This window comes from Engraulis encrasicolus, chromosome 10 (genome assembly GCF_034702125.1).
Source record: "Engraulis encrasicolus isolate BLACKSEA-1 chromosome 10, IST_EnEncr_1.0, whole genome shotgun sequence".
In the NCBI taxonomy this organism is placed as follows: domain Eukaryota; kingdom Metazoa; phylum Chordata; class Actinopteri; order Clupeiformes; family Engraulidae; genus Engraulis; species Engraulis encrasicolus.
The window spans coordinates 54,030,621-54,045,976 of record NC_085866.1 but is presented as its reverse complement, the minus strand read 5'-3'; the positions used below and the strand labels follow the sequence as shown (position 1 = coordinate 54,045,976).

Sequence of the window (15,356 nt, the reverse complement as noted above, 5' to 3'; positions counted from 1 at the left end):
AAACTTTTGGTTGGTAGCCTACGGCTATTGTCGCATCAGGCATTCTTTGCAAAACTCACAAGAGCTACTTTTGATATGGGGATTTCCCATTCCTTCCTCAAAGTTGTCAGGATCAAAAACTAATGAAGATGTTGTGAGCAAGTCACAGCAAGTGTAACCAAGAAATTATGTGCTGTTGCTGAATTTGGATGATGAATATGGAGGATGTCCTACATTTAGAATGCAATGTAAAGAGGTGGTGGTCAATATTCAAAAAAGTTCATGTTTGTGTACAGGCCACGCATTCATTTGATGATGATCATCTAAAAAAGCTACCTATACTAGTCTGAATCTTGCCAGACCTTCGCGTATATCCACTCAACTTCGTGCGGAACCCATCTGGCGAGAGTCAGGTAAACCTACTGCACCTATAAGACGTCTTCAGCTGTAAATATGTCTGTCCCTAATCTATGTCAGGTCTTGCACGGACAGTCATTAGCAGTGAACCTTAACCTATTTTAATCATCCTGAAACCAGCCTAAAAGTCTGGCACCTGGACAATGTTACTGACCACTGGCTCATGATGGGCCACCTCTTATCACTGATTGGAACAACAGTGCAGGGTGGCAGGCAGGACACAGAATTCTGGGCCGCTGGGGAGAGTCGAGATGCCTGGCCCCATGCCAGTTACCGTAGGGCCACTTGTCAGGACTCTCAAGTATCTCTCAATGCCAAGAGCAAAGCAAACAACTCAGAGCCCATTAACCCCTGTGAGTCATATCCAGGGCCGCTGATAGCTTTGGCTGGGCCCAGGACAAAGTCATCTGAAAGGACCACCCACCCAATACATTCGATAATAATGGAGCCCAATTTTGGGGCCCCTATCTCCCAGGGCCCGGGAAAACTGACCCCTTTGTTCCCCCTGTCAGCGTCCCTGGTCATATCATATGTTATTTGGGCATCCAGGCGGACGGGAGAATGGGAAAGCAAGAGAAGGGAGCAGGGCCGTTTCAAGGTATCTGGGGTTCCTAGGCAAAGAGGGATCCTTTCATCTTTTTGACTACTGGGAAAGAAGGGTGCCTCTACAAAGATTTTGATCTAGCATCATTGCACATTTTTTGGTTTAAGGGTGTGGGTTTTTGAACATTCTATAAAAAGAATGCGTTCTATAACAATGTAAGATTCTAAAATGGCGCCCAGAATTCTATAGAACTTTCACTGTCTGAACATTCCCGTCACACCGGTGTGATGGTACACTCTTAAAATGAAGGAGGTTTGGGCTCACTCACATTGCTGTCATTTAAATATACAAATGCATAACCAGTTATTACCTAGCCAATTGCCTAGTTTGCTTTTTGGTTGTGACAGGCTTGGAAAAGAGATAGGAACAGGATAGGACATAGGAGAGGCTGCTGTTATCTCACCTGATGTACGCCGTCTAGCAGCGGTTTGTCAAACTGCAGCGAGGGCGTTCCGGTTTCCTCTCGCAACCATCTGAGATTCGTCAGAATCCTTTTTCAACAAATGAGCCAATCAGGATCGCTGGGTGGGATTTTCCATAGATGGTCGGCGTTAGGGCTCTTCTTCCTGTAGTTCTCAGCAGGTCACGAGTTGAGTTCAGAGTGAGTGGCTGAAGTGGCACATCAGTAAAGATGATCAACAGATTGTTTATCCAATCAGGATTTTTGATAAGGAGCATCATTTGATAAGGTGTCACTTGTGGGGGATACCCAGATGGTATCGTGAAGATGAAGGAGAAGCATACCAATAGGCCAGAGTCAGGTTAGGTGTTATCTGCCCTGCCTACTCAACATCAGCATATCTTTTTTTAAAAGATTTTTTTTGTCTTTATTTATAACAGTACAGTGAAGATGGTGACAGGAAGCGGGGAGAGAGAGAGATGGGCAAGGGCCAGCAAAGGACCCGGGGCTGGGAATCGTTGGCCGCATGGCAGACGAGCGCCCTACCGTTAGGCCACGGCAGGGCCCAACATCAGCATATTTAAGCAAATTAAGACATCAGCAGGCATGTGCTCTGTTTTTGGAAGGCGGTTTTGAACTTATTAATAGCAGTACTAATGGATATTAATAGCAATTTGCTATAAACAAATACCTCTGTGTCTCTCGCTTTCTTTTACAGCGTGTGTCTGGGCTGATGTCATGTATCACATTGTTTAGGGTGACATACTTTCCCATCTCTCTCTGTCAGTGTTCTTGCCTGTGCCTGCTGTGTATGTGTGTGTGTATGCCCATGCATGTGTAGTTGTTGTTTGCACAAATGCACACCATTTCTATTAACCCTCTTAACCAGTGTGTGTGTGTGTGTGTGTGTGTGTGTGTGTGTGTGTGTGTGTGTGTGTGTGTGTGTGTGTGTGTGTGTGTGTGTGTGTGTGTGTGGGTGTGTGTGTGTGTGTGTGTGTTTTGTGTCTGCGGGCCGGCCGGGGCCTAGTTACCCCGGGAGACAGACAGGTGTCTGCCCCCCCACCCCCCAGTCCCTGCTCCCCCCAGGGCCTTTAGAGTGAGCCAGAGAGAGCAGCTCACACACAATCCCAGAATTCCCTGGCTCTTTGATGCAGTGTCCCTGTGGAATGCCAGGCCACGGTTAACGGAGGTTTCATGCTGGAACACACCAAACAGAGCCTGTGCTGGCACAGTCCAGAAAACTCCCATCCCATGCTGGTCTCATCCGAACTCTCATACCCCCCGACAGGGCCGCTGACAGCTTTTGCTGGGCCCAGGGCAAAGTCATCTGAAAGGGACCCCATCCAATACATACAATGTAATGAAAACCCATTTCTGGGCCCCCTCTCTCCTTGGGCCCGGGACAACTGACCCTTTGTCCCCCCTTGTCAGCTTCCCTGCCACCGATGGCCAGTTGCTTTTCCGTACCATTAGACAGCCTTCATCTCTGGCCGTCTGTGGAAAGACAAAAGGCATATGACTGTGAGCATGAGGGAGAGGAGGAAAAGAGGAGACTTGAAGAGGGGGAGGAGGAGGAAGAGGAGGAGGAAGAAGAAGAGATGAGTAGGAGGAAGAAATAGGAGGAGAGGTGGGAGGAAAAGGAGGAAAGGTGGGAGGAAAAGGAGGAGGAGGAGGAGGAAGAGGAGGAGGAGAAGACGATGAGGGGTGGGATCATGCAGACTGCTGCTGGCATGTGTGTGACCTCATAAAAATATATTTGTATTCGGAGGAAATGGATTGGCAAATTTGTAAGTAAACAATGAGGGTTGAAGGAAACGTAGATACTTCATAAAAAATGCATATAAAACATAAAAATGCATCCTCACAGTCACTTGAGTCACTTGATAATATTGAGGTCACCAAACAAATTGCTTTCCCATGAAATGTTCTGTCAAGGTATGAGCCTTACAAGTCCTCTGGATGTAAAAAAAGAGAAGAGATGTAAAAAATGTTTTCCATTGCCGGTTTTCTGGTAGGCCTACAGCCCGATAAAGCACAACTCGGCCGCCTCTTTTTGCTTTTCGAATAGACACGGCACAGCTCAATTGTAAAGCAAAAAGTGGTGGCCGAGTTGCGCTGTGTCGAACTGTAGGCCCACCATGAAACAAGTAGTGGAAAAGAGGCATAAGTCATCAAACACTTATAAATAAGTAAGAACAACAACACAACAATGAAGCATGTTTTTAGAAATTCGGGAGCCTCTCTTGCTCTCTCTGATGTTCGGAGAGAACCAATCCCGCCTGTGTTTGTTTAGCTGGTGTGTGTCCAAGGCCTTGTTAACCCTGTCGGTCTTCGCTGAGCTTACCAAGTGGCAACAGTGGGATTGCGGAGGCATGGCTGCCCTGTGTCTCGCAGTCTGCCTGGTTTCTAAGTTTAAAAGTTTACGTGAGCATGTGGCTATTGTTCTGGTTCAGGCGTCAGGGCTGGAGGGCGGGGGTGGTCGTGGTGGTGGCAAGAGAGATATGTCGCTGTCAAAACCTGCTCCAAAATAGAAAGACAGCTGTAGGTGCTCATATCAGTATGTGGGTGAGTGTGTGTGTGTGTGTGTGTGGGTAGTGAGCTTGAGAGAAAGACAAGCGGAGGGAGACAGATAAAGTGTGGAGAGACAGAGAGAGAGAGAGAGAGAGAGAGAGAAAGAAAGAGAGAGAGAGAGAGAGAGAGAGAGAGAGAGAGAGAGAGAGAGAGAGAGAGAGAGAGAGAGAGAGAGAGAGAGAGCAACACAGTAAGAGATTGTGTGTCTGTGCCGAGAGTGAGAGAGCGAGAGCGAGAGCATGTGTATGTGTGTGTGTGCATATGCATGCATGCGTGCGTGCGTGCGTGCGTGCGTGCATGTCTTAGAAGACCAGGCCTAGAGGGCCTGAGATCAAATCTGACACAACCCAGGCAAGACAGCGGCCTGGAGCCTGGGGTGTAATACTACCGGTATTCCACTTCAACAACCTGCTAAATGACTGATTATCTTATTTCTGTTCACTTGTTGAGTTTGTCGACAGGAAGAGGGGGCCCGGGGAGATTAGAAAGCCGCGTGGCGCACACCAAAATTGGCCCCCGTGGCCTCCTTCATATCAGTCACCGTAAGTCATCTTTACCTAAAGACACAGACAAATTATCTAGCGAATAAGCTGCAATTAAGCCCGACTAGGCTGTCAATGTGTACACAAGGATTGAAAAGAGAGCATGCAGCTCAGCTCTAGTGCAGTGTTGCCAGATTGGGCAGTTTATCGCCCAATTGGGCTGCTTGGGATGACTGTCTGCGGGAAAAAAATGGCCATAGAAATCAATAGAATTGGGTGGGATTTAGTGCTTCCAGGTGGGTTCTGAGCATTTTATGGGCTGGAAATCATCCGCCTCATCTGGCAACCTTGCTCTAGTGCATGAGTCCATGCAGTCTTGGCTACCTGGGCACTGCACCACGGCATCATGGGACCATGAGCTGCGATAGAGATGCCAGTTTCCAGTGGCAGATGAGGATTTCATCAAGCCGCTTCCATTGTTTCTGCACTTGATCCCCGGACATTACCTGTTGCAAATGTGGGGGTTAACCTTATTGTGAAGGGAAAGCCGGAAGGATAAAACGTTCTAGTAAAACTTTTTTTTAGTAGACTTATTATAGACTTATCATTATTATACACTCTTGAAAATGCTGGGTTATTTTTGTAACCCAAACGCTGGGTTAGGTACGGGTTGGGTAGTTTTAACCCATAATGTTAACCCAGCCAGTAACCCATTTCATTGGGTTACGAGACTGCTCTGATGTCAGTGAATGATTGTTTCAAATTTCAACTGACAATATGGGCCACGCTGCAGAAAATGCTCAAGAAGTCGGTGAAATTAAAGTCCTATGTAAGGTAAGTTGATTGTTTTAGTCCCATCATGTCATTTTTTTCATAATTTCAATACGTAATTGACAGGGGAGAGCAAAACCGTTGTATTGTTTATGGTTGCTATAGTGATTTGAAATGACTTCGCATGCTACACACAGTTATGGTAGGTCCCACTGCCACTTCACAGCTATGTTCAGTTCGTTGGGAGCTTAGTTTCTTGTTAGAAATTGACTCTATTATAAATGTAACTTCGTTTTTAAGTGTATAACATGTCCCGTTCGAGTTACATCAGTGGCATCTGAAGTTAACACCAGCAGTCTGGTTTACTAATGCCGTTAGCATTATGCTAACGGTTAGCGTTATGCTAACGGGTTAACAACAAGAATCATGGTTTGTTTGCAAGTTTGTTGCAAAATGTCTGCTTCATTGGGTGCTTGGTTTACTGTAGAAACGAACTCTGTTTCATTATGAATTCGTTTTGATGTAAGTTTAGCCATAACTTTTCCAGTTAATATCACACTCTATGGCATCTAACACCAGAGGGAAAAAAACTAGCTACTTTTCTCTGCTTTAAAATGCCGCTAGCATACATGCTAACGTGCTAGCAACAAATGTTACTTTGTTGAGGCTAGAGTTGTTTAGATATACATTAATGATACACCCATGTTGCCCTTTTCATGTTCATGTAAAAGGGGGTTGTCAAGGAAGCATGTTTTGAACTTGTGTGTGTGTGTGTGTGCTGTTTTAGCTTTTGTCCTATGTTCCCTGCTGCTTCCAAGTAGACTGGCAAAGCGCAGGTTGTTATTGCACCTGACAGGTTAGGTTTAGGGATGGTCAGGGCCAATGATACAGTTAGTTAGGTCAGTTAGTAAGGTCAGGGCACAAATTTACAACTCAGAAACATTGCATTTCTGACAGGTTAGGTTTAGGGATGGTTTTTGAAAGGGCACAATTTGAAAACTTGGAAACATATAATGCATCCAAAGACAGGGGAACATAAGACCCGGTGAACATAGGACCCGGGGAACATAGGTACGCTCCCATTATTGTGTATACATCTCTAAGATAAATCAAAAGATAGAAATGAGGTAGGCTACTGGGTGGGTTTAAGTTTAAAAGTTGTATGTGTGTTTCAAATGTCAGTCTGTTTCACACTGTTTATCAGAGATGAATAGCCTAATGTTTATGTTGTGTTATATTTTGCTTTGCAGTTGAAAAGATAGCCAGGGAGCCTGTTGCTGGGTGGAGCTGTCTTGTTACTGTACGCGACCATGTCTGAAAATAAGTGGAACTAGTCGGTTTCTGAAGGTGAGCAAACTTGAATTGAATGAATTTACACAAAATGTAGCTTATGTATTTTTAAATGTCAAAAATCTATTTGTTTAAGTTTCATATTTTATCCTGAGACCCATAGTGTTTATGTTGTGTGTTATTCTCTCTTTCGCAGCAAAGAAGATGGCCAGGACTCCTTGCTGATAGATGGGAGCCAGATAGAGTTGGTAGAGGTGAGTAAAATGTTACAAATCTACACAACATGAATGTGTCAAAGGAGTCCTTGTTGCTAAACTGGAGCTGCATAGAGATGCTTGAGTTGAGTGAAGTTTTATGAATCTACACACATTTGTTGTCAAAGATCTAGCAGTACATATTTCTCACATGGGTAATCAGCATAGTCATGTTATGCTGTGCATTATTCTGTTTTACAGCTACCCAGTTCTACTCTCTACTCTACCCAAGACACTTGCTGTTGGATGGAAGCTGTCTGGTTTCAGTACATACCTAAATATGCTGAGGTGAGCAGATTTTGATAAATCTACACAAAATGTACAGTATTGCTCATAAAAATAGCAGTGTAAGAGTACCATGCATTGCAGGCCTGTTGGGTCTGTTGGCTTTCTATACCTTTACTATGGCCTCCCGAAACGTCCTTGTAATTTTATTGAGCACTACTGGATATATCTTGTTTCAAATACCAAAAAAAAATCGTCTGAATTGCATGTTGTCAATCAGGGATGGATATTAGTCATCTTTTTGTTGTGTGTGCGCAGCCAGGTACGCCTTACTGCTGGATAGGAGCTGTCTTAAGTTGCTAGAGGTGAGTTGAATATGAAATCTACACAAGATGTATGTCAATGACATAAAATGGTGTGTATCTCCCACTGTTAATTAGAAATTCTTTCTGTTGTGTTTCCAGCTGTTCTCTGATATGAGTCTGGCAGTGCAAATGTTAGCTCCAAGCTAGCAATTATACTTATCCTATGAATTCTTGTTGTATAAATATGTTTCCATAATGTTAGTTTGATTGCCACCGTCTCCCATAAAGACATGCTGACTGAGGAGGATGTTGATTTTTTTTGTTGTTGTGTGTTTATCTCCGCAGCTGAGGAGACAGCCGGGCACTCCTTGCTGCTGGATGGGAACCGTCTACATTTGCTAGAGGTGAGTAAGATATTGTAAATGTATGCAAAACATACTGGCCCTCATTTATCAAGCCATCGTAGAAACCAGCGCAAATATGAGCACAATATGTGTACAGTACGCACGGCAGGGATGGGCAGTATTGCTATTACATCTATTTGAAATACATTTTGAAATACAAAATACTATTTTGTATTTTTATTTCATATAAGTGAATTACATGTATTTGTATTTTGTATCAAAATACTTTCCTCCAGTATTTTGTGTATTTCACAAAACTACAAATACAAATACAAATACTTAGTTCTAAAGAATGTTATTACACAATATGAACACAAGATGGTGCTGTAGGTTAAAAAGTATATGAATGCCCCTAGCTGAATTGGAGGCACATGCTTGGATTTCTTAAGCCTTGACTGCACAGGAAGTTCAATTTGGTTCAAGGTGATTGGCTAATCATTTAATTCATTCCTCAATGAGGTGTTAATGTTTTCCTCATGTCATTCAAACTTGCTTTCAGTTTGCCATTGAGGGCCTTTTGTGTAGAATTGAGATATTACCCGTGCATACTGTTTTAAATCTAGCTGTATAAAGTCCGTTCCAATATGCAACCTTGCTTCCTCCACTTCTGCTTGTGGCCTCGTACCAAGAAGTAATATGTCGGGATGACATCACTGACAACAGCATTATATTTAAATATCTCATAAAAGCTCAATTGTAAAGTCTTTGTCTTCTTTGCAATTGGGATGATAAATGAAAAACAGTCCCCTAAAAGTTGTTGTGGCTAGGCTGACAGCTGGGAAACCTAATTGTTTTCTCCACGGAGGATGGGCCAGGAGGCGGGGCGAGGCCACAAGCACAAGTGGAGGAAGCAAGGTCGTATATTGGAATGCACCCATAGAGCCAACAGTTGCAATACCCACTCTGGCCACCATGCTTTAGGGCGCGCAGTTTCAATGAGCAGTATAGTTGCAATACCTACTCTGGCCACCATCCTATAGTGCACTTTTTTTTAAAAAGCACTTGTATCTCTACTTTGTCACAGAAATGATTGCTATTCTTATGGCACTGACATGTTAATTCAGACAAATTAAGTCAAGAGTGAAGGGTGACCAGTTGAGAGATGTTCTCTTTTGCAGGTCTCATAAACCGGAATTAAATGGCTTTTATCTCATTTTGGAAAAGAGATCTTCATGTGTATTTCAATGAACTAACAGCTGAAATTTCTTCGTTTTAGTGTTCCTCTGGCTGCAGTCTTCTCTCATAAGAATGAGGGGATGATGATCCCTGCCCTGACTCTCCACACAGCCAGGGAGAGCGCGAGTAACGTGTGCACGCACACGAGCACGCACACACACACACACACACACACACACACACTACTGGATGTCTTTCTGGATGTCAGTGTTGTTTTAATTAATTAAGTGTGTGTCTTTAGTAAAAAATTAAAAAAAATAATTATAGTGTTAAAAAATATTAGATGAGATCCATCCCACCCCCTAGTCACCGAATCCTACCCCTCCCCTCGAAAATATTAGTTTACTACTTATTCATGAAAACATAATTTTTGGCATTTCGCAGCACTGTTTCAATGAATAGAGTAGCTGTAATACCTACATTGGACACAATCTTACACACTGCACCTTTTTAAAATCCCTTGCGCATAGAAGCAGTAAACTTTTAAATAAGTCCAATTCAAAGGAGTTATCCGTACTGCATATTATAGTATGGTGTGTTGTATTATCTTTTTATTGCCAGTATTTCATTGTAATCTTTTTGGCTGCTACCGTATGTTTTTTATTTTATTTTTATTATTTATTTATTTATTTATTTTATTTAACGCCTGAAGGCAAGACAAATAGTCTTTGGTGCAGGAAAGGTTTCTTAATGGTTATGGCCATTTCAGTTAGAAGCCAAGTGTTTTGCTTATTTCTGTGTTAATTTTTTATTTTTTGCCCTTAATACCTACTGGGATCGTGGTTGTTAATTGAATGCTTGATTAATTTTTGTTTTTTAGAATATTAAATAAACTGACTTTCTACTTTATAAGCTGTATTTGTGTAGTATTTGCATTATGCCATTATTAATTAACATTACATAAAGACATTAAATGAATACAATAACTTGGGTAAATCAATTTTTTTACTGCCACTGTTTTCCCATTATATTGTTTTTTTTACAAAATAGTAATTTATTAATTTAGCATTGCTTTAGCACAGATGATGGGAAACCATGGCAGTAAGAGTTTTGGTTTACCAAAGATTTTACTTAACTTTTATAACCCAAACATTGGGTAGATTTAATCAATTTTAACCCAACATTTCATAACCCAACATGACCCAATATGTTGGGTTAAAATGTGTAACCCAGCATGTTAGGTTATTCCAACCCATGCTGGGATAGTGTCATTTTCAACCTTGCGTTGGGTTATTTTTGGGTTATTTTTAACCCAGCATTTTTTAGAGTGTAGACTTATATTGCAGCTTCCTGTCATTGTACAACATTTTTAAGAACATTCCAAGACTGTCATCTTTGAAGGTTTAAGTTATTCCAAAGTCTACATTTAGCACATAAAGCCAGAGGCATTCAGAAGAGTCAGTGGTCCAAGGTAACAACACAGCTTGGCTGTTCTCGTAACTGTCCAGTGACATGAGATCAGCTGTTTGGCGTATCGCTGCCCAGAGAATATGATATGGTGCGTTGTGCTTTGCACCAATTGTCTTATGTAGTTTATTTTGGATCTGGTAATTAATCACACCCAATGCATTCCATGTAAATTGATACATGGTAGCCCATTTATCAAGTTTTCCATTTGAAGTTAAAAAGAATTGGCATGTAGGGGGGAGAAACGTAGTGTAAATGCATTTTGACAAACCTGACTCCTTCCCCTGGTTACTTTTTGATCATGTCCGTGCCCGTAGGTCCCTTGACAATTTCACTAAAATTATGTTTGTGACAAACTTCAATGAATCTTCATTGAAACTTGTGAAAATATGATAGGCTTGCAAAGAATACCCAAACACAATGATATTGCAGAACAACCAAACAACGAGAGAGAGAGAGAGAGAGAGAGAGAGAGAGAGAGAGAGAGAGAGAGAGAGAGGTTGAGAGAGAGGGAAAGAGAGGTTGAGAGAGAGGGAAAGAGAGGTGGGGGAGAGAAGGATAGAGAGAGAGAGTTCCATTGATCAGCCATGTTCTGCTGTTCCTCGAGGTTCTCAGGCCTTTTGTTTGCCCCCATGCATGCATGCAGGCTGGTGGTAGACATGGTGTCTACCTCTGATCGGAATGTGGCCTATTAGGCCTGGGAGTTGTACTCTCGTCTATTTTGGGCAGCTGTGCTAGGCCTGGTCTCTCCACAAGGACACTTATCTATCTCCACTTTAGCACTCAAGGTTGGGATGTATCGGGGTCACCAGTGAACAATAGGGCCAGGGGCTTATAGATGATCATGCAATGAGGACCTTTCTAAAGGTTATATGTTTCCACACAGTATTATCATTTAAAAAGAGTGCATTTTTTCCAATGATAAAATGCAAAGGAACTACTTCAGCATTAGAGCAAAAGTAAAACATGCCTAGAATAAGGTGGGATGGTATTCTTCACATATTTACATTCCGATGTTTTTCCATTAGTCAATGATAGAACTTGTATCACGCTGTGCAGAGGTAACTGTCATTACTGGAGATGGACAGGGGACATGTGTTTGTGTGGCCCATGTAAAAATACAATGGTGGATACAGAGCAGCAAAGCAACGGGATGAGCCGGTTGTGAAGTGTTTTATGGCTGTGGACAGTTTTGGATTGGCTTCTATTGTGTACTTCCATTTTTGTTCAGGTCCATTCGGTCATCTGATCTATTTTATGTTTCTGTTTATTTTAAACGCGCGTGTGAGATAACAACATTAGACAGGCTGAAATGTTGAAGTGACATGCTGACATTCTTGTCAAAAAAGATGCACACGTGCACAAATACACACACACACACACACACACACACACACACACACACACACACACACACACACACACACACACACACACACACACACACACACACACACACACAGGCGTACGCTCACACATGTGCACGCACGCACGTGCAGGCAACATAGGCCTACACAGGCACAGGCATGCACGCGTGCACACACGCACATGCACACACACACACGCACGCACACGCACGCACACACACACGCACGCACACACACATAAACACCAACACACACAAACACACACACACACACACACACAAACACACACACACACACACACACACAAAGAAAGAAAAGAAAACTTCAAAGCCGCCATGCGGGTCTTCCATATATAAACTGAAATATATAGGCCTGCTATTAACGTCAGCCAACATTATGTTATGAAAACAAGACAAAGGCCTACAGTGAGGCCCAATAACTACCACAGTTGCCTCAACAGAAGAACAATTTACCTGCCATGTTTGCAATGATTTTAGATTTAATAATAATTAAATGGAATTGAAAAATAATCATTTTTGGCATATCCAGACTGTGTGTTGATTTAAATTTGTTTTATGAAAAGTGCATTGCTTTGAGACCATGTCTGTTCTAACATTACAAACATTTGAGTAATTTTTGCACATCTCAATTTGATTACAATTTATTATATATTATACATGGGCTCCATGTGTTTTAAAAATAACCAGCTTACAGTGGGTTTGTGTGCCCAGATAGAAATGCCGCTTGCCTTTTGTGACAGTCAGTGGCAGCCATAGGCCAGTGACCAATGAAGTAGTGAGGGCTGAAGACACATGGAGATTTCTGACATATCTCCCCTAACCCTGACCTTGGGGAGACAATAAAAGGGGACCACTCCGCTGCCACGGGCCAAACTGGTGTGTGCGCTCAAAGGTTAGTGTGTGTGTGCAGTCTGCATCTCGTGCCCTCTGACGTTTTACCTGGAGTTTTTTAATTCGTAAAATGTGAAGTCAAGACATTATTAAATATATAAACATTTTTTTTGCGGAAGACTTTTATGTCTGCATTTTCTTTTTTATTATTATAATTATTTTATAGCATCGGCCTCTCAGGACCTGTGCGCGAGAGTTAACGTCCATTCAGCTACTGCGTTGTGACAGTAATATCTACTTTCAACATTTTTTTAGGTGCGTCGATACTGGTTCGAGGCCCGGAACTATAAAAATGTCCCTCTTTTTGGAAATGAAAGAGTATGGAGAGGCGGCCTCATTTCTTCGAAAAACTAACTTGGAACAACTGGCAGCTCAAGCCCATGCATTTGACGGTAGGAGTGATTGTGATATTAATCTCTATATCATGCTGGATAAATTTAATCTCACTGCGTAGCATCGTAGCTAACGTGAAGAAGCCTAATCATTTATGAAAAGAAAACCACTAATGGGTGTTATTGTGGCGTTTAGAACGGTATTTTTGATTTTCTATGATATCCTTGCACGTTTTGTGTTCAGGCAAAAAGCGTGTGTTTGTCCCCGACGAGAAAGAGGCATACATAGATGTAGAAGTGAAGGATACGGACGGGGATAAAGTCACTGTGGAGACCAGGGATGGAAGGGTAAGTGAATCTTGTGACACATGTGGATAGGCTAGAAATGGTGTAGCAGCTGATTGCCAGACAACATTGAAAGATGCCGGTATTTGCAATTGGCTAACTTGGTGTACAAATGCTGAATGTAAAAAACAACAACAACAACAACATTTTGCATAAAAATCATTTAATACAATATTACCGGACAAGCTGTTGATTGTTTATAGTTTATTATATGAACTTTCCATTTTGCTTTGGCAACTGGCATTTAATTTTCCTTGCTAATTGCATGGGGGCAAGAGTTGAGAAGAGTTTTTCCTCTGCATGTGTGCAATGTGATGTGTGATCTTATAGCTGCTGACTGTGAAAGAAGAGGAGATTCAGCAGATGAATCCTCCTAAGTTCGACATGGTGGAGGACATGGCCATGATGACCCACCTGAACGAGGCCTCCGTCCTCTTCAACCTGCGCCGCCGATACAGCAACTGGATGATCTATGTGAGCAGCCACACTCTCTCTCTCTCTGGTGCCTGTCTTGGCACACTTTTGTTACACAGGGTTAATTCTACATAGGGCAACTAACAACGTAGCCTCTTACTGCAGTTGGGGTCGCCGGCGGGCCTATTCACTATTTGCCGAAAATACTCAACAGCATCATAACACCACTGCTATGCCAGTACTGAGAGCCTTAAGTAACACATTAAGAAATTGCCATTACAATTTTACAGTAAGGTTATAACCTTGGCTCTGTGCTAAGGGGTTAAGCAAGGCCTGGGACAAAGTCATCTAAAAGGGCCCCCCTCTCTCAATACATGTAATGTAGTGGACACGGGACATGTAGTGGGCACGGGACAACATACCCCTTTCTCCCCCTCTGTCGGCTGCCCTGATTCTACACATAGGCTACAGAGGGTATAACCAGTTGGGGTAAGTGATGCATAAAAGGTTGAACCATCGTGATTCTACAATTGTCAAGGAAATGGACTAAGTAGATATGCGATATACATATTTCTTCAAACTCCACCATAAGCACACAAACAGTTCTATGTGAGCCCCACTGTCTCTGGCTCACATCTTGGCACACATTCACAGAGGGTAAAGCCTGTTGGGATTGTATGTTGCATAAAAAGTTGAACCATTGTGAAGAAATGGTTGAAGAATTGGACTAAACAGATTTGGGATATATATTTTTCTTCAAAGCCCATAATCAACAGGAGTAGTTGGAATTAATACAACAGACATTTTACTATCAGCTGGGTTTATTTTGCCTCTCATAATCTGATGGCTGAGTATAACTCAGACTGTTTTGGTCTGTGTGTGTATATGTGTGTGTGTGTGTGTGTGTGTGTGTGTGTGTGTGTGTGTGTGTGTGTGTGTGTGTGTGTGTGTGTGTGTGTGTGTGTGTGTGTGTGTGTTGCAGACCTACTCTGGTCTGTTCTGTGTCACAGTGAACCCCTATAAGTGGCTGCCAGTCTACTCGCCCGCGGTGGTCGCTGCTTACAAGGGCAAGCGCCGCAATGAGACCCCTCCCCACGTCTACGCCGTTGCAGACAATTGCTACAATGACATGCTACGCAGTGAGTGTCATGCCACACACACACTCATGCATGCGCACACACAGACGCACCCACGCACGCACCCACACACGCATACACTCAGGCACGTACGTGCACACACACACACACACACACACACACACACACACACACACACACACACACACACACACACACACACACACACACACACACACACACACACACACACACACACACACACAAATGGCTTTGAGCTCACAGGGCCACCTGTTGTAATAAAGACTGACTGCAGGTTGGCTCTAAATTTATGATGTTATGTCTCCCCAGATCGTGAAAACCAGTCCATGCTGATCACGTAAGTGTTTTTTCCCCCAGTTCTCACACACTGGTACCCTTTAAATTCATTCAGTTTCGAGAAATTACTTTTATAGTTAATTACATGACTTTTTCACAAACTCATTTTTCTTCTAACAATCGTACATTTTACAGAATGGTATTTTTTGTGGACCATTCCCAGTTTTGTTCTTGTTTTTGTCACTTACTTTGTCGGTTTTGACACATTGGCTTTGGGATTTTTTTGCTCATGTAATCACCGCTAATGC

General features: G+C 42.6%; 1 protein-coding gene and 1 long non-coding RNA gene across 3 annotated transcripts in view; both read left to right on the top strand.

Annotated features, from left to right (window-relative positions):
- The first annotated feature begins 5,077 nt into the window (after window positions 1-5,077).
- On the top strand, window positions 5,078-9,803 carry LOC134456348 (uncharacterized). The gene is made up of 7 exons (XR_010036316.1): window positions 5,078-5,287; window positions 6,475-6,571; window positions 6,711-6,768; window positions 6,970-7,056; window positions 7,312-7,358; window positions 7,644-7,702; window positions 8,919-9,803. It is a non-coding gene; the product is annotated as an uncharacterized LOC134456348 (long non-coding RNA).
- Window positions 9,804-12,544: 2,741 nt separating this feature from the next.
- The window catches only part of LOC134457368 (myosin-7-like), a 37,670-nt gene continuing 34,858 nt past the window's right edge, over window positions 12,545-15,356 (top strand). Inside the window, exons 1-6 of one of the 2 annotated variants that reach the window (XM_063209358.1) lie at window positions 12,545-12,564; window positions 12,819-12,955; window positions 13,140-13,243; window positions 13,571-13,714; window positions 14,637-14,793; window positions 15,082-15,109. In XM_063209358.1, the coding sequence (XP_063065428.1) occupies window positions 12,856-12,955; window positions 13,140-13,243; window positions 13,571-13,714; window positions 14,637-14,793; window positions 15,082-15,109 (533 nt within the window). In that variant the 5' untranslated portion in view covers window positions 12,545-12,564; window positions 12,819-12,855. Of the gene's footprint in view, window positions 12,565-12,818; window positions 12,956-13,139; window positions 13,244-13,570; window positions 13,715-14,636; window positions 14,794-15,081; window positions 15,110-15,356 lie in introns of those variants that run through there. The other variant, XM_063209359.1, reaches the window with a different exon arrangement.